Source organism: Schistocerca gregaria, chromosome 10 (assembly GCF_023897955.1).
Source record: "Schistocerca gregaria isolate iqSchGreg1 chromosome 10, iqSchGreg1.2, whole genome shotgun sequence".
NCBI classification, from domain to species: Eukaryota; Metazoa; Arthropoda; class Insecta; order Orthoptera; family Acrididae; genus Schistocerca; species Schistocerca gregaria.
The window spans coordinates 218,978,992-218,998,514 of record NC_064929.1 but is presented as its reverse complement, the minus strand read 5'-3'; the positions used below and the strand labels follow the sequence as shown (position 1 = coordinate 218,998,514).

General features: G+C 44.2%; 1 protein-coding gene across 1 annotated transcript in view; it reads right to left on the bottom strand.

Moving 5' to 3' along the window:
- Window positions 1–19,523, bottom strand: part of LOC126293514 (angiotensin-converting enzyme-like) — a 222,876-nt gene that overhangs the window by 10,162 nt on the left and 193,191 nt on the right. Inside the window, exons 2-3 of the mRNA XM_049986765.1 lie at window positions 16,274–16,417; window positions 6,818–6,984 (exon numbers count right to left, since the gene is read on the bottom strand). Coding sequence (XP_049842722.1) covers window positions 6,818–6,984; window positions 16,274–16,417 — 311 coding nt within the window. The remainder of the gene's footprint in view (window positions 1–6,817; window positions 6,985–16,273; window positions 16,418–19,523) is intronic.

The window sequence follows — 19,523 nt, the reverse complement described above, 5'->3', positions numbered from 1 at the left end:
AAATAAACAATTACATCGCTGTATTCGTGAGGCCTTCTGACAAAGATCTGGCGGTAACATTCTCGCTTCCCGCGGACGGGGTTCGACTCCCGGCGTGGTCAGGGATTTTTCCTGCCTCGAGATGACTGGGTGTTGTGTTGTCGTCCCCATTACGGTCAGAGGAAGGCAATGGCAAACCACCTCCACTAGGACCTTGCCTAGTACAGCGGTGCGGTTCTCCCGCATCGTCCGCTACGCTCCTATTATTTTCACAGTAATCACGTAAAGTTCATTTTGTTTACATATCGCGGCCGGGCCGAACTTTTGAGTTTTCAGATTAAACTTCATACCGCAATCTTAAGTGCATTTACTGATAGTTTAGTGTGCTAAATTCGTTTGCTGCCCCTTTATATCTGTAGAGTATCGTCATCTCTTAAGTAATTTCCAGTAAAAAACTTCTGAACCACTGTTTACATAGTCGCGAGTAGGCCTAATTTTTCGTACACGTATTTTCGTTGTTTTCCGGTAACTTAATTGTCTTTCTGTCACTAAAATAGATTTGTACCATGAGTGTAAAGTGCCTGACGTGCCGTAGGATCGTTAGCTCCGGGGTCTGGTGTGATGGATGTAGTAACTTTTTTCATTGGGGCGACTGTAGTGGCGTGGGAATTGGGAAAATGAGCGAGACTCATCAGTGGTTCTGTAGGCTATGCAGTAGAGATAGGAAGATTGTGGAACAGGAGGGGAAAATTGCTGCCCTTCAGGCTGAGTTAGATGAGGCTAGGCGAGAACTGGGCAGGTTAAGGGGGGAGAAGGGTAAACAGGGGTGGGAAGTGGCAACAGGCATGAGGAACAGGCCAAGAAATTCTTCTGACCGCTTTGTTATTAATGTACAAAATAGGTTTGACCTGTTGCCTCAGTCAGAAACTGATGAGCCTCTCACAGAAGTAGATGTAGACAGGGCTCAACAAGCTTTCAGCAGCAAATTGATTAAGAATGTAGGGAAGTCTGCAAAGAGAAAGAAAGTCTTGTTGCTAGGTAGTTCGCATGCTAGGGGTGTGGGCCAACTTCTGCAGGATGAATTAGGGTTGGATTACCAGGTCACAAGTTTTTTCAAACCTAGTGCTGAACTTGGGCAGGTTACAGAGGATTTAGGTTCACTATGTAAAGGTTTTACTAAGGAAGACACCGTGGTTATTGTGGGTGGGCCGGGCAACAGTATTGACAGAGATCCGGGGTACAGCATAGAGTGTGACCTGGCAAAGATTGCATCGGCATCGAATCATACCAGTGTTGGGTTTGTGTCGGTTCTGGAGCGCCACGACCGACCTCATTTGACCTCTTCTGTCAGGAGAGTTAATTTGGAGTTGGAACGGCTACTTGGATCTGGTGCGGGGTCACACATTGGTGTGGTTCGTGTTGATTCACTCTGTAGGTGGGATTATACTAGACATGGCCTACACCTCAACAGGAAAGGGAAGGGTAAACTGGCTGGGCTGATAGCAGGAAATTTAAAGGGGGGAGGAACTACATCTCATGGTGGAAACTATTTTTTAGTGTAAGATCAGTGTCCAGTGGGAAACTCAGCCATGCAAGTACTAAAGATGTCAAAAAAGTTCAAGATAGTTGCAAAAGTAAAATGAAAAATGTTAGTATATTTCATCAAAATATTGGGGGATTGAACAATAAAATTGATGAGCTTCTGCTTTGTTTAGAAGATATAGAAACTGAGAATGTAATAGATGTACTATGCCTGTCTGAGCATCACATTGTCACTGATATGCAAAAGGTTAGCATCAATGGGTACAAATTAGCTGCACATGTAAGTAGAGATAATATGATGAGAGGAGGAGTTGCCATATATGTCAAAAGCTTCCACAGTGCAAAAAATTTAGAAACTAAAAAATTTTGTGTAGAGCAACATATGGAAGCATGTGCCACTGAACTTAAACTAAAGGATGGCACTTTCATAATTGTAACAGTGTATAGGTCCCCCTCAGGGAATTTCCAGCTATTTCTGGAAAACTTGGATGCTTTGTTGTGCTATCTGTCAGACAGGGGGAAGCAAATTATCATTTGTGGGGATTTCAATGTTGATTCCCTGAAAGAGTGTAATAGGAAGAATGACCTTTTAGTATTACTCAGTTCTTTCAATTTGAGCTCCGTCATTGATTTTCCTACTCGGATAACAAAGAACAGCAGTACATTGATAGATAACTTTTTTATAGACCAAGATAAGTTTAAGGACATAAATGCTTATCCTGTTGAGAATGGTCTTTCAGATCATAGTGCACAGCTTGTTACAGTACATGACATAGCTCCATGCAGTATAATAAATCAGACTTTCAAAGCAGTGCGTTCAATTAACAATATAAATATTGCAAACTTTAGGGAAAGCCTACAGCAGCTAGACTGGGATGAAGTGTATAAGGAACCCGATGCAAACTTGAAATATAACTTATTTCACAATACATTTTTAAGGGTATTTGAAAATTGTTTTCCCAAGAAAATAGTTAAACATAATTCCAAGAAAACATATAAAAAACCTTGGCTAACTAAAGGAATAAGAATATCTTGCAACCGCAAAAGAGAACTGTATCTAACAGCAAGATGGAGTACTGACCCCGAAATTGTTCAATATTATAAAAACTATTGTGCGGTACTAAGAAAAGTTATTAAAAAGTCCAGAAGCATGTGTATCATGTCTGAGATCAGTAACTCTGATAATAAAATTAAAGCAATTTGGAATATTATTGAAAGGGAAACAGGGCAACCAAGAGCACAGGAAGACTTTAGTGCAATAAAATTGAATGACAAGTGCACTAACAAACAATCAGAAATTGAAAATATTTTGAATAATCATTTTTTAAATGTTGTGGAGAAAATAGGATCTAGATCTTCACTAGAAGAGGCAAGGCTATTAATAGAAGAGGCCATACCTGCACAGTTTGAAACAGCTGTAATTCCACCAACCTCTCCCTCTGAAATCAGTAAAATAATAAACTCACTGAAAAGTAAAAGCTCTTACGGAATTGATGGCATTTCCAGCAAAGTACTTAAAGCTTGTTCCCCACAGATAAGTAGAATTCTCAGCCACGTATGTAATAGCTCTTTGGAGCAGGGTGTTTTCCCTGATAGACTGAAATATGCCATTGTAAAACCATTGCATAAAAAGGGGGATATGTCGGATGTCAACAACTACCGCCCAATCTCTCTTCTGACAGCTCTATCAAAAATTTTTGAGAAAGTAATGTATTCAAGAGTAGCCTCCCATATTTGTAAAAATAAAGTACTAACAAAATGTCAGTTTGGTTTTCAGAAAGGCTTTTCAACAGAAAATGCTATATATGCTTTCACTGATCAAATATTAAATGCTCTGAATAACCGGACATCACCCATTGGTATTTTTTGTGATCTCTCAAAGGCCTTTGATTGTGTAAATCATGGAATTCTTTTAGATAAGCTAAATCATTATGGTTTGAGTGGGGCAGTGCACAAATGGTTTAATTCATACTTAACTGGAAGAATGCAGAAAGTTGAAATAAGTGGTTCGTGTAATGTTAAAACAGCTGATTCCTCAAACTGGGGTGCTATCAAGCACGGGGTCCCACAGGGTTCGGTCTTAGGTCCTTTACTGTTCTTGATATACATTAATGACTTACCATTCCACATTGATGAAGATGCAAAGTTAGTTCTTTTTGCTGATGATACAAGTATAGTAATAACATCCAAGAACTAAGTGATGTAATTGTAAATGATGTTTTTCACAAAATTATTAAGTGGTTCTCAGCAAACGGACTCTCTTTAAATTTTGATAAAACACAGTATATACAGTTCCGTACAGTAAATGGCAAAACTCCAGTAATAAATATAGAATTTGTACAGAAGTCTGTAGCTAAGGTAGAATTTTCAAAATTTTTAGGTGTGTCCATTGATGAGAGGTTAAACTGGAAGCAACACATTGATGGTCTGCTGAAACGTCTGAGTTCAGCTACGTATGCTATTAGGGTTATTGCAAATTTTGGTGATAAGAATCTCAGTAAATTAGCTTACTATGCCTACTTTCATTCACTGCTTTCGTATGGCATCATATTCTGGGGTAATTCATCGTTGAGTAGAAAAGTATTCATTGCACAAAAACGTGTAATCAGAATAATTGCTGGAGCCCACCCACGGTCATCCTGCAGACATCTATTTAAGGATCTAGGGATCCTCACAGTAACCTCACAGTATATATATTCCCTTATGAAATTTGTTGATAATAATCCAACCCAATTCAAAAGTAATAGCAGTGTGCATACCTATAACACCAGGAGAAAGGATGATCTTCACTATGCAGGGTTAAATCTGACTTTGGCACAGAAAGGGGTAAATTATGCTGCCACAAAAGTCTTTGGGCACCTACCAAACAGCATCAAAAGCCTGACAGATAGCCAACTAACATTTAAAAATAAATTAAAAGAATTTCTAGATGACAACTCCTTCTACTCATTGGCTGAATTTTTAGATATAAATTAAGGGGAAAAAACAACTTAAACATTAGTGTCATGCAATATTTTGTGTAATGTAATTTCTTGTACAGACATCTTTTATTAACCTGACACGTTCCACATCATTACGAAGTGTCGTATTCATGATCTATGGAACAAGTATTAATCTAATCTAATCTAATCTACGAGTATGGGACCTCATTGTCTGATCACGAAACTACCGTTCTTTTAAGGCTTAAGTCTGGATTTATTTGTCAGTGTAATCAGTTTTAGCGTAACGTTTACAAACGTCGTTTTTCTTTCATTACTCTCACGGACACGTTTAGTCTGATAATGTTAACAAGATAGCCGACTATAGTGGTAGACCCACAACCTTATCAATGGAGACCAAAAACCGTCGCGTACTGCGAAATTTTTGTGCAGCGGTAAGAGTGACTGCCATGGACAACAACATATTACAAATCCCGACTGGTGAGGGACGAGCGTTGGAGTGGAGATGCGTTTGAAGGTCACTTTTGTAAGACGTCGTGGTCTCCTGACCTTCATTGCTTACATATTCCGTCCTCACAATCATATTCCGCACATCAAGACGCTTCATTCGAACCCGAACTCGATAAGATAAAGTCAATGTTGTATGAATTCATGTAAATTATATACAAATAACAAGTGTGCACAGGGGTTGAAATACTCGAGGCTGTCATACACACTTACATTCCAGACGCGACGGTCACACGAGCTTTTAGTTTGAGAGAGGCAGACCACACACCAGGAGGACGGTCCCTTCAGAGGACGAGTCAACCTCGGCTCCCGTGGAGCAGACAGCGTGTGGAGTGAAAGGGGAATGACCCCGTTTTCAGCTTAAAGCAAATTCCGCTACATTGTGTGCGAGAGTCCAACCTACACATTCTTTACACAGAGCACGCAATTTCAGAGATTTTCATAGGGAGAAAGCAAATGCTGATTGTACTGATTTCCCAATTGGTCGCCTTAAACAATACGTCATTCTCCCGTTTTAGAAGAGCAATGCTGATTGGCAGACGATATTTCTGACGCCTTGAGCTGAAGGAGTAATGGAAGAGACCGAAAGATATACCCCTTCACGTCTGGCGTGGAGAGGCGCCATTCCGTTGTCGCTCTTGGAGCGAGGAACAAGTCTCTCCTCAGTACTTCACTGGGAGAGCAGCTCCGTCGAGAGCGTATCGTAGTGCGACTCTGTATCGAGTCCTTGCGATTAAGCTTTGTTCACTCTGTTGGCCGACACACTTATTGTGTGGTGTGAACGGAAAGAGTTATAATTAAATGCCTCCGAGTGAATTTTTGAGTGGCATCGCAGTGGACTGGTAATCTGACCAGTGTACCACGCCAATAGTTAGACTAGGGGCGAATAGGAATCCTTGACTTCATCAAGGCGTAGCGAGAGTTTGATTGGTGAAGGGCAATCCAGATAGAGTTATCTTATTTGTCAGCAATGAGCGGCGCAGACAGCTGTCATCGCAGCTTACTGTATTGTGCGCTACAGCTCTTTCGAGCCCCATATTTCCTCCACAACAGTACACTTCACTGCCTTTCACACGCGACAGCCTCGACCGTACCTAGCAACATTATAATGGATAATTATTCAAGTTGAGTAGGCGCGGCTCTGAGCCATTCTGCCAAGCCAATAACAATCTTAAACTTTGTAAAGAAATTTCATTCGCGAATCCTATCCTTAAGAGGTAACGTCACATTCCGAAAAGAACCCGGAAATAACTTGTTCAGTTCATAACTAAAAGTGCAATTGTGATTTCTCAGGATTTTTGCAAACTAAATAATAACTTTCGTTAGTTTGATGTTTTTCTTACACTAACTAGAACTACTCCAATACCCAAGTATCCCACTAGTTACGTAATAAATTTTGTGAATTTTTGTGTCATTTCCTTACAGCGGACGACTCCAGAAGATATTTATTGCTGAAAGTTTTTCAGGAATTTCTCTTTAGGCCATTAAGAGTGTCTGACTCACTGCTGTAGTAGTATGAGGGTGGAAATTGCATCTTGCAGGAGCCACAGGGTAAAGGGTACATCTCAGATAAATCCGTTGCGGAGAATAGCAGATCAACCCGACGCTCACACTTCCATAAGTGTTTCCTTCAATAACTGAAAATGTGTGGCCTCACAAGAAAACGTATACATGTTTAGCATTTAAGTACGGAAAGGTCCTGTTCATTATTTGTGTAGGATAAATGGCGAGAGAATGTAAACTTTGGCGCGTGGTTTATGTATGTCAAGATGGCGGGTTGCAGCTGAATCGGCGTGCGTGTGTTTTTGCTTACAACAGGCCTTCCGTCCCTGGGAGAGTGCGGTACCCACCGTAGAGCCAGCCAATGTACTCCCCGGTGCGCCGGTTCTCCTGGGCGAGCCAGTCCTCCAGCGGCCGGAAGTAGTCTCTGACGGCAGAGCCGTCCAGCTGCGACTCGTTGGCGGCCAGCCGCAGCGCCTCCTGCCACGGCGCCGACGAGCCGGGCCGCATCAGCCGCCTGCGGCACACGGCAAATGCACTCAGCACACTCACGTCATCAGTCCTTAAACCTAACTAACCTAAGGACATCACACACATCCGTGCCCGAGGCAGGATTCGAACCTGCGACCGCAGCGATAGCAGCACTGACAAGAGGAGGCCACGACGTTTGGAACGCGGACTGACTGCAGACTTCGTACACTCGTAGTACTCCACGAGGACAACAAAACGTGTAAGCAGTAGCGTGTACTTCTGAAGCGTTACTGAGAAAATCGCGAGATAATTTCGGTCGTCAAATATACAGGGTGTTACAAAAAGGTAGCCAAACTTTCAGGAAACATTCCTCACACACAAAGAAAGAAAATATGTTATGTGGACATGTGTCCGGAAACGCTTACTTTCCATGTTAGAACTCATTTTATTACTTCTCTTCAAATCATATTAATCATGGAATTTAAACACACAGCAACAGAACGTACCAGCATGACTTCAAACACTTTGTTACAGGAAATGTCCAAATGTCCTCTGTTAGCGAGGATACGTGCATCCACCCTCCGTTGCATGGAATCCCTGATGCGCTGATGCAGCCCTGGACAATGGCGTATTGTATCACAGCCGTCCACAAAACGAGCACGAAGAGTCTCTACATTTGGTACGGGGGTTACGTAGACAAGACTTTTCAAATGCCCCCATAAATGAAAGTCAAGAGGATTGAGGTCAGGAGAGCGGGGAGCCCATGGAATTGGTCCGCCTCTACCAATCCATCGGTCACCGAATCTGTTGTTGGGAATCGTACAAACACTTCGACTGAAATGTGCAGTAGCTCCATCGTGCGAGAACCACATGTTGTGTCGCACTTGTAAAGGCACATGTTATAGCAACACAGGTAGAGTATCCCGTATGAAATCGTGATGACGTGCTCCATGGACCGAAGGTGGAAGAACATGGTGCCCAATCGAGACATCATCAACAATGCCTGCCCAAACGTTCACAGAAAATCTGTGTTAATGACGTCATTGCACAATTGCGTGCGGATTCTCGTCAACCCACACATGTTGATTGTGAAAATTTTCAATTTCATCACGTTGGAGTGAAGCCTCATTCGTAAAGAGGACATTTGCTCTGAAATGAGGATTGACACCTTGTTGGATGAACCATTCGCAGAAGTGTACCCGTGGAGGCCAATCAGCTGCTGATAGTGCCTGCACACGCTGTACATGGTACGGAAACAACTGGTTCTCCTGTAGCACTCTCCACACAGTGACGTGGTCAACGTTACCTTGTACAGCAGTAACTTCTCTGACGCTGACATTACGGTTATCGTCAACTGCACGAAGAATTGCCTCGTCCATTGCAGGTGTCCTCGTCGTTCTAGGTCTTCCCCAGTCGCGAGTCAAAGGCTGGAATATTCTGTGCTCCCTACGACGCCGATCAATTGCTTCGAACGTCTTCCTGTCGGGACACCTTCGTTCTGGAAATTGTCTCTATACAAACGGCTATTGCCCCGTGCTAAGCAATACATCAAATGGGCATCTGCCAACTCCGCATTTGTAAACGTTGCACTGACTGCAAAACCACGTTCGTGATGAACACTAACCTGTTGATGCTACGTACTGATGTGCTTGATGCTAGTACTGTAGAGCAATGAGTCGCATCTCAACACAAGCACCGAAGTCAACATTACCTTCCTTCAATTGGGCCAACTGGCGGAGAATCGGCGAAGTACAGTACATACTAAAATGAGGTCTAACATGGAAAGTAAGCGTTTCCGGACACAAGTCCACATAACATCTTTTCTTTATTTGTTTCCTGAAAGTTTGGCCGTACCTTTTCGCAACACCCTGTACACCTGCGCGCGGCCATTTTTACCACGAAGCGGCGGCAGCCGAGTGGATAGCGTTCGAGCCCCGTGGTCACTGGATCGAGTCCCGTTCGCAGTTTTTTCTTTTATTTTCAACACAGTCGTTTTCATTACAATTGATATAATGGGGAAAATACGTGTAATCGGATCAACTTTTATTAAATTTACAATGTTATTTGGCAGTCTGCTAATTTTTATTATCACAAATAATGTAATATTCGTAACTATGGACTAGTAAACGACCAACGCATAAAGTGATACTGAATGTACGCTTGTTCGCGATTTGAGAAATCCCTTATACCTGGAAGGAGCCCAAAACCACTTGTTACCTCCAAGTTTGACCGGCACAGACGGCTTTCGAAAGATGTGCAATTAATCGTCGCTTTCGACAATCCGAGTACAAGTTGCAGGATAGTATATTTCGTAAAAACATGGAAAACGTAAAGTTAAACGGCACCAGTTGCATTGAATAAACGCTGTGTTTCCGCATACGCAAGGTCTTTTGACGTTTTCCGTGGGAAAACAAACCTCGAAGAGTTCCAAAAATCTATCTTTCAGACGATAATTTGTAAGCAAATCATGCATACCTTCACTATTTCCTTAAAAGTCGGCGCTGATAATTGGTTATGCGGTATCGAGTGTATTTTAATAGCGTCTTCCGAGAAGCAGTTTCTCATTCTCTTTCGATTAAATAGGAACAGTTTTGAAGACACGGACAAGCATACATTATCAATATCACTTTATGCGTTTGGTCGTTTACTAGTCGATAGTTATGAATATTACATTATTTGTGATAATAAAAATTAGTAGACTGCCAAATAACATTGTAAATTTAATAAAAGTTCATCCGATTACACGTATTTTCCCCATTATATCAATTGTAATATAAATAGTAAAGGAAGTGACTGCGCTGAAAATAAAAAAAAACTGACGAACGGAACTAGATCCAGGGATCCAGCGGCTTGAACGTCAACCACTTTTTTAAAAAATCATTTTGTTCTGTAATGTTCATTGAATTTGTTCAGGGCGGACGTCCGATGACACCCGTTCAGTTTGTTCGTTGATCCGTCCTCTCAGTTTTTTTTATGTTTTTTTTTTTTTTTTTTTTTTTTTTTTTTAGGAAGGGTAGCTAACGCTCTGACCGAACACGCTGAGCTACCGTGCCGCCATCAATTGACTGCAGAGATATATATTTGACGACGTAAATTATCTTGCGATTTTTTCAGTAACGCTTGAGAAGTGCCCGCTACTGCTTACACGTTCTGTTGTCCTAATGGAGGACTGCGAGTGTACAAAGTCTGCAGTAAACCCGCGTTCCAAACGTTGTGGCCTCTCCTTGTGAATGTGCCCAACAACTTCCTCTCCTTCTGGCGACAGCGCGCCGCACCGTACAGCCATTTGCTTAATTACAATATCACGGAAAAATGACATTCGCTACTCCACATTAAGGGCGTCTTTACAGCACAATTCGGAAATTTTTATGTGCCTAGAGATATAGGTGAAATGGGTGCGCAAGTATACACTGAAGTGCCACAGAAACTGGTGCAGGCATGCAAAATCAAATAGAGAGATACGGAGACAGGCACAATACGGCTTTGCTGTCGACAACGCCTATATAAGGCAACAAGTGTCTGCCGCATTTGTTAGATCGGTTACTGCTGCTACAATGGCAGGTTATCGAGATTTAAGTGAGTCTGAACGTGGTGTTATAGTCGATGCACGAGCGATGGGACACAGCATCTCCGATGAAGTGGGGATTTTTTCCCGTATGACCATTTCACGAGTGAACTTTGGACATCAGTAATACAGTAAAACATCAAACCTGTGACATCGCTGCAGCTGGAAAAAGATCGTACAAGAACTGGACCGACGACAATCGTTCAACGTGACAAATTGCTGCAGATTACAATGGCGGGCCATCAACAAGTGTCAGAGTGTGAACCATTCAACGGATCATCATATATACGAGCTTTCGTAGCCGAAGGTTCAAATGGCTCTGAGCACTATGGGACTTAACAGCTGTTGTCATCAGTCGCCTAGAACTTAGAACTACTTAAACGTAACTAACCTAAGGACATCGCACACATCCATGGCCGAGGCAGGATTCGAACCTGCGACCGTAGCGCCCAGAACCGCGAGACCACCGCGGCCGGCCGTAGCCGAAGGCCCACTCGTGTACCCCTGAAGACTGCGCAACCTCTCCTGGGTCCGTCAACACCAACGCTGGACTGTTGATTACTGAAAACATATTACCTCGTTGGACGAGTCTCATTTCAAACTGTATCGAGCCGATTGTCGTGTATACATATGGAGACAACCTCTTGATTCCATGGACCCTGCATGTCAGCAGGGAACGGCTCAAGCTGGTGGAGGCTCTCTAATGGTGTCGGGCGTGTGCAGTTGATCACCTGCATCCGTTCGTGTCCATTGTCCATTCCGACGGATTTCGGCAACTCCTACAGGACAATGCAATATCCCACACGTCCAGAACTGCTCCACAGTGGGACATTCTTGTGAGTATAATTCTGCTAGCCACGAAACTCTCCAGACATGAACATTATTGAGCATATCTGGGATGCTCCGGACAATAGTGGAGTCCATGCGACGTCGCGTTGCGTGTTCACGGGGGCCCTACACGATATTAGGCACGTGTACCAGTTTCTTTGGATCTTCTCTGTATGTGCCGCGGGCATATGTGTGCAAAGCCGGAGCTGGAGAACTCATGAGCCTCTGGACAGATTTCGACCAAACTTGCTACACATACTATTTACTGTAACTGGAAAGAAATACTGTAGGGGTCAGGGGGTAAGTAACAGCAATCTCCTGCTGCGGTGGGGATGTAACGTGAAGAGAGGAAGACGAAGGGAAAATCTACTTCGAGTTTTCCTGATTCCTCCTTCAGCCGCCAAACTTTCGTTAAATCGCTCTGTCAAATATTAAAACTTCCTCTGCCCTCACGTGAATTGCCAACTGTCGAGAGTGAAATTTCGTCTGACATTTATTTACTAATCTTTTGAAATATTTATATGACATTTTTCTGTTTTTCTTTCGCTGCTCTGGAGTTTACGGTACGACATTTGTGTTGAAAAGCCGCCTTGAGCCTTGTTCAGGCCACTGACAGACTGTCATGAAATTGCAGGTTCCTTAGTTCAGATAATATATTCTGACTCTTTGTGTCGGGGGCGGTGTCTCATAACCTCTCTCTGACCCTTCGGCATCGGGCTAAGTGACGTTCGCCTAGTGTTGTACATCTGGTGGCTATACCATCTACCAATCTGTGTGAACAGACATTAACACGGAAAGTGAAGGAGGAGGAAAACAGCAACGTTATCCGAAAAAACAAACTGTATAACCACATGTACCTTTGCTTTATGTAGATGAGACTACCTCAATATCAGATCACATATTACCTTGAGAGTTGCCGCAACCGTATAGTTGTTAAAATATTTATTGCGACAAAAAATGTTCAAATGCGTGTGAAATCTTATGGGAATTAACTGTTAAGGTCATCAGTCCCTAAGCTTACACGCTACTTAGCCTAAATTATCCTAATAACAAACACACACACACCCATGCCCGAGGGAGGACTCGAACCTCCGCCGGGATCAGCCGCACAGTCCACGACTGCAGCGGCTTAGACCGCTCGGCATTTATTGTAACAGTCGCACTTATTGGCCATCTTCAGCACTAAAAAAGAAAACGTAAATACATACTTCCAAAGTCGATGAGACTGATTAAAAAGGCTTAAAACTGTGCCTGATAAATCAAGTTGTGAAAAGTCGTAATTTTTACCGCACGAACCCAAGTAAATAGCTGTAAAATAAGAGGAACAACACTGTAGCAGACATTGTGTGGTGTGTAGCGTCATATAGCTCCACGTGTCGCACATGTGGCGCAGGAAAGGAAGAAAAGGTAAATAGCCATTCTCAAGCAAATCACTGTAAGTAATGGTGACATTGCTGAAATAGTCGGTAAGATGTCTACAGAATCTAAAGAACGGCACACGCAGAAAACTTTGTGTTCCATTAAAAAACGGATAACAAATGACAAAGAGAGAATTATACGGCTGTAAAATACAGAGGAAAGGAGTCAGATGCAACAGTTTCGATAAAAACCTGTTAAAAATAAGCTTTCGCACAAGCGAAATACGGTCCTTAAAAAACATTTTTAAACAGTGTTCAACTATTAAAGTGAATTTTAACGAGACGCCTCACGTATAAATATTGGATTCATTTATGCAAACTGCTGCTGCTGCTTCTTCAGTGTATCTGTCTGATGACAGGTTTCAACTTTGGGCTCTCCATCGTGTCCTGTTTCGGGCATCTTCTGTCATCTGTATGTTCGTACTCTTCTAATGTCGTCCTTCCTACCTCTTCCTCTCATTCCTTCCACTTTCGCCAATATAATTTTCCGTTTCAGACAATTCCTTCACTGTATAGGCCGCAGTCAAGATTTTTTCTCGTTCTAATTACAGCACATCCAATAATCTCAGTTCTTAAGTCTGTCACTCCACCTTAATCATTCTTTTTCCATAGCCATACAACAAACATTTCTAAGTATCTCCCTGATTTCTGTTGAACTGTCCATGATTCACTACTGTATAACACTACACCCCAGACGTAACATTTAGCTAATCTTTTACTCACCTCTATTGGAATTCTTGTTGACGTTAGTAACTGCTTCTTCACCTTTTTCAAATGTCACTTCCCGATAGACATCCTCTCATTTTTTCTGTACAGCTATGTGGATAAAATTGCCAGCTAAGGAAAAGATTTTAACTGATCTATCTTTTTTCTGTCTCAGAATATGTTAAATGGAACTTCGTTCTTGCTTATTCTCAGGTCATAAGTTTTCAATTATTAGAAATGCATTATACAATACAGTAGATTTTATTAGGGTCGATCGATTTCGGTCCAGGATCAGACCGTTGTCAGTTCCAAAAACCGTCTCATCTATGCGTCTGCGTAACTGAAATGACAGTTACCAGATGTAGATTGTTTCGTCACTAATAGTAGCTGTACACGCGTAACATTAACTGTTATTCCAGTTGCACAAATGCACAGCTGTGACGGTTTTTGGAACTGACAGTGATCTGATCCTGGACGGAAATCGATCGTCTCTAACGAGATATTCTGATACAGCTTTGGATTGCATAATAGAGTTCTGAACATTCAAAAAATGTTCAAATGTGTGTGAAATCTCATGGGACTTCACTGTTAAGGTCGTCAGTCCCTAAGCTTACACACTACTTAATCTAAAGTATGCTAAGGACAAACACAGATACCAATGCCCGGGGGAGGACTCGAACCTCCGCCGGGACCAGCCGCACAGTCCACGACTGCAGCGCCTTAGACCGCCTTTTTTTTAAAATCTCATTTTGTTCGCTTTGGTTCGTTGTGTCTGCTGTGGGCGGACCTCGAAAGACACCCGTTTCAGTTCATCGTTGATCCAGTAACTCAGTTTTTTCACTACAGAGGGCAGCTAGCCCTCTGATCGAACACACTGAGCTACCGTGCCGGCAACCGCTCGGCTAATCCAGCGCGACTCTGAACATTCTTTTAAGTTGTACAATTCCATCTCCAAAAAACAGTTTTAAAATAACCGTAGTACATGTCATCTAGAATATGCTTGTTACATTTTAATGCCACACAATATTAGTTGCCTATCGATGAGTGCGCGCGCGAAGCCTTTATATTGAGAGCGATTTCTCGACCAACTGACTGGTGGCGTCATCCACTGGCAGGCAACTTAACGGTTTCTTTATTACAGTGGTGCAATTGTGAGCAGCGCTTGGTTGCACTGACAGACATGTTAAAGCAAGACCAGAAAGTGCGTGCCCAACTTGACGCGTGCTGCGTGTTCGGGCCACGAAGGGGTAGGGGGACGAAACGGAGCACAGAACACCGTCGACGCACCGCGGACGGCAACCAGAGATGGTCCTGCTGCCAAAACAAATGCCGCCCCAGAGCACCGGGCTGTACGGTAGGGTCAGGCTGGCATCCCACCGCTGTCTGGGGCGACTCCGGACGCGTCTTTGCTGGTCATCGCGGCTCAGTTTGAAGCGAACCAGACAATTCTACTCCAGTCAGTCTCTACTGCTTGTCTTTGCACTTGCTACGCCGTGCCTTCGCCAGAAAGGTCGCCGGATCTCTCCCCAATTGAGAAGGTTTGGAAAATTGCGGGCATGACCCCCAACCCACCTCGGATTTTTTGACGATCTATCGCGCCAGTTGCACAGAATTTGGCACGATATTGTGGAGAACATACAACAGTTCTGTCAATCAGTGCAAAGGCAAATAACTGCTCGCACGATGACCAGAGGCTGGGCGACCCGTTATTAACTCGCTCAATTTGTGAAGCTGTATCTCTTGCATAAATCACCAAATTCTAGTGATTGTTGTTGTTGTTGTTGTTGTTGTTGTTGTTGTTGTTGTCTTCAGTCCTGAGACTGGTTTGATGCAGCTCTCCACGCTACTCTATCCTGTGCAAGCTTCTTCATCTCCCAGTACCTACTGCAACCTACATCCTTCTGAATCTGCTTAGTGTATTCATCTCTTGGTCTCCCTCTACGCTACCGTCCGATACTAAACTGGTGATCCCTTAATGCCTCAGAACATGTCCTACCAACCGATTCCTTCTTCTTGTCAAGTTGTGCCACAAACTCCTCTTCTCCCCAATCCTATTCAGTACTTCCTCATTAGTTATGTGATCTACCCATCTAATCTTCAGCATTCTTCTGTAGCACCACATTTCGAAAGCTTCTATTCTCTTCTTGTCCAAACTATTTATCGTCCACGTTTCACTTCCATACATGGCTACACTCCACACAAATACTTACAGAAACGATTTCCTGACACTTAAATCTATACTCGATGTTAACAAATTTCTCTTCTTCAGAAATGCTTTCCTTGCCATTACGAGTCTACATTTAATATCGTCTCTACTTCGACCATCATCAGTTATTTTGCTCCCCAAATAGCAAAACTCCTTTTCTACTTTAAGTGTCTCATTTTCTAATTCCCTCCCTCAGCATCACACGACTTAATTCGACTACATTCCATTATCCTCGTTTTGCTTTTGTTGATGTTCATCTTATATCCTCCTTTCAAGACACTATCCACTCCGTTCAAGTGCTCTTCCAAGTCCTCTCCTGTCTCTGACAGAATTACAATGTTATCGGCGAACCTCAAAGTTTTTATTTCTTCTCCATGGATTTTAATACCTACTCCGAATCTTTCTTTTATGTCCTTCACTGCTTGTTCAATATAGAGATTGAATAACATCGGGGAGAGGCTACAACCCTGTCTCATTCCCTTCCCAACCACTATGATATCGTACTCATTTGCTTGTCTGAACACGTACGGCGTATCTACCGATTTCCGCCCCAGTCGGATAATTCCTTCGTGTTTTGTGTATGGAGTACCCCCTGGCAGAGCCGACTACCCACCTGAGCACTTCCCCGGCCTCCGGGCTCCGGTAGACGTCGCACTTGTGCAGCGGCGCCCTGGCCGGGTTCTCCGGGTCGAATTTGCCGGCGGCGCGGCACGCCGCCCTGTGCAGCTGGTACTGCAGCACCGTGCCCACGAAGAACCTGCAACAGGGGCGCCAGGCAACTGCTGTTAGTAGGGCAGCAGCAGCGTGGGTGGTGGCGGCGATAGTCACACAACAGGTGCTACTACATCCCACAATCCCAAAGTCTAGAAATAATGAAGGCTATTGTTTTGACACACAATGAAGTGATTCACAGTGGAAAACGTTTTCGTTCGTATTAATTTTAAAATGATACGAGAGTGTCAGTATATACATGGGCTAAATAAAAATATGAAAAGACCACGAGATATGCGTGCTGGAACGCAAACACAGATTACTGTCGAGGATTATGAGACCAGTTGGGCTGATGGAGTCCACGTTTGTGTACCAATGGCGATGCAGTGTTCCCAGAGGACAGTCTCCTGTTCACACATCTCGCCGTGTCCACGACTGGTTTTGTGAGGGTCAACAGGAGTTGTCCCACCTCACCTGGCCATCAGCACTGTCACCAGAACTCAATACTATTCACCCTTTGGAGTAGAATTTGGAGAGAATGCTGTGTGATTGCTATCCACTTTCATTGGCGTTACCCGAACGCCTCACTATTTTGCTGGAAGAATGACTGGCGGTTAGGTGACAGAAGGTCACGGGATACCTCCTTTTCCCCTGCCTAGCGCAGCAACTCGAAGTGGCATCGACTGAAGTCGATGGAAGTCCCCTGCAAAACACTGAGTCGTGTCGCCTCTATACCTGTCCCTAACTGCCAAAGTGTTGGCGGTGCAGTATTTTGTGCACGAACTGATACCTCGATTATGTTCGATGGAGTTAATGTCACGTGATGAAGAGTCGTCAAATCCTTCACTTGAATCGTCCAAAGGTTCTCGAAACCAATTGCGAACAACTGTGGACCAGTGATATGTTTGGGAACATAAAACCCACGAACGGCTGCAAATGGTCTCCGAGAAGGCGAAAATAATTCCGGTCAACGGTTCGGTTGGATCAGAGGACCCACTTCATCCAGCGTAATCACAGCCCACACCTTTATGGAGCGACAACCAGCTTCGGCCCGTGGCTCGGTGGGATCTGCGCCACACTCGATCCCTGCCATCAGCTCTCACCGACTGAAATCGCACCACGGGCTTCGGTGGTGTAGGGTCCAACCGCTGCGGTCACGAGCCCAGGAGAGGCGCTGCAGGCGACATCGGTGCCGTTAGCAGAGGCATTCGCGTCGGTCGCCTGCTGCCACAGCCCGTTGAAGCCAAATTCGAGCGCACTGTCCTGACGGATACGTTCGTCGAACGTACCACACTGATTTCCGTACGGCACTTCACGCAGTGTTGCTTGTCTCTTAGCACTGGCAACTCTACGGCAACGCCGCTGCTGTCGGTCGTTAAATGAAGGCCGTCGGCCACTCCGTTGTCGGTGGTGAGAGGTAGTGACTGAGAATTGGAGTTCTCGGTATATTGAATTTCCCAAAAATTTTTGTAATGGAATGTTCCATGTGTTTAGATCCAACTACCCTTCCGCGTGTAAAAGTCTTCATTCCCGTCGTGCTGCCATAATCATGCCGGAAAACGTTTCACCCGGGTCACACGAATCACCCGAGTACAAAACGACACCCCCGCCAATTCACTATCCTTTTACACTACTCCCCATTAAATAAGCTACATCAAGAAGAAATGCAGACGATTAACGGGTATATATATATATATATATATTAGAACTGACATGTGATTACATTCTCATGCAATTTGGGTGCATATATCCTGAGAAATCAGTACCCAGAACAACCACCTCTGGCCGTAATAACGGCCTTGATGCGTTTGGGCATTGAGTCAAGCAGAGCTTGGATGGCGTGTACAGGTACTGCCCGTGCAGCTTCAACACGACACCACAGTTGATCAAGAGTAGTGACTGGCGTCTTGTGACGAGCCAGTTGCTCAGCCACCACTGACCAGACGTTTTCAATTGGAGAGACATGTGGAGAATGTGCTGGTCAGGGCAGCAGTCGTACATTTTCTGTATCCAGAAAGGCCTGTACAGGACCTGCAACATGCGATCGTGCATTATCTTGCTGAAATGTAGGGTTTCGCAGGAATCGAATGTAGGGTACAGCCACGGGTCGTAACATATCTGAAATGTAACGCCCACTGTTCGAAGTGCTGTCAATGCGAACAAGAGGTGACCGAGACGTGTAACCAAAGGCACGCCATACCATCACGCCGGGTGATATGCCAGTATGGCGAAGACGAATACACGCTTCCAATGTGCGTTCACCGCGATGTCGCCAAACGCGGATGTGACCATCACGATGCTGTAAACAGAACCTGGATTCATCCGGAAAAATGACTTTTTGCCATTCGTACACCCAGGTTCGTCGTCGAGTACACAATCGCAGGCGCTCCTGTCTGTGATGCAGCGTCAAGGGTAACCGTAGCCACGGTCTCCGAGCTGATAGTCCATGCTGCTGCAAACGTCGTCGAACTGCTCGTGCAGATGGTTGTTGTCTTGCAAACGTCCCCATCTGATGACTCAGGGATCGAGACGTGGCTGCACTACCCGTTACAGCCATGCGGTTAAAATGCCTGTCATCTCGACTGCTAGTGATACGAGGCCGTTGGGATCCAGCACAGCGTTCCGTATTACCCTCCTGAACCCACCGATTCCATACTCTGCGAACAGTCATTGGATCTTGACCAACGCGAGCAGCAATGTCTCGATACGATAAACCGCAGTCGCGATAGGCTACAATCCGACCTTCATCAAAGTCGGAAACGTGATGGCACGCATTTCTGCTCCTTACACGAGGCATCACAACTACGCCGGTTAACTACTGTTTGTGTGAGAAATCGGTTGGAAACTTTCTTCATGTCAGCACTTTGTAGGTGTCGCCACCGGCGCCAACCTTGTGTGAATGCTCTGAAAAGCTAATCATTTGCATATCACAACATCTTCTTCCTGTCGGTTAAATTTCGCGTCTGTCCCACGTCATCTTCGTGGTGTAGCAATTTTAATGGCCAGTAGTGTATACCTCGTGTACGCAATGCTCCCTCTATCTGTCCACACAGGACCTGTATTTATCCATTCCCCGACGACTAACGTGTTTTGAGTGCCGACGGACGGTTTTCACACACCGTATTACGCATGACCTCCGTTTGCGGTGCTCC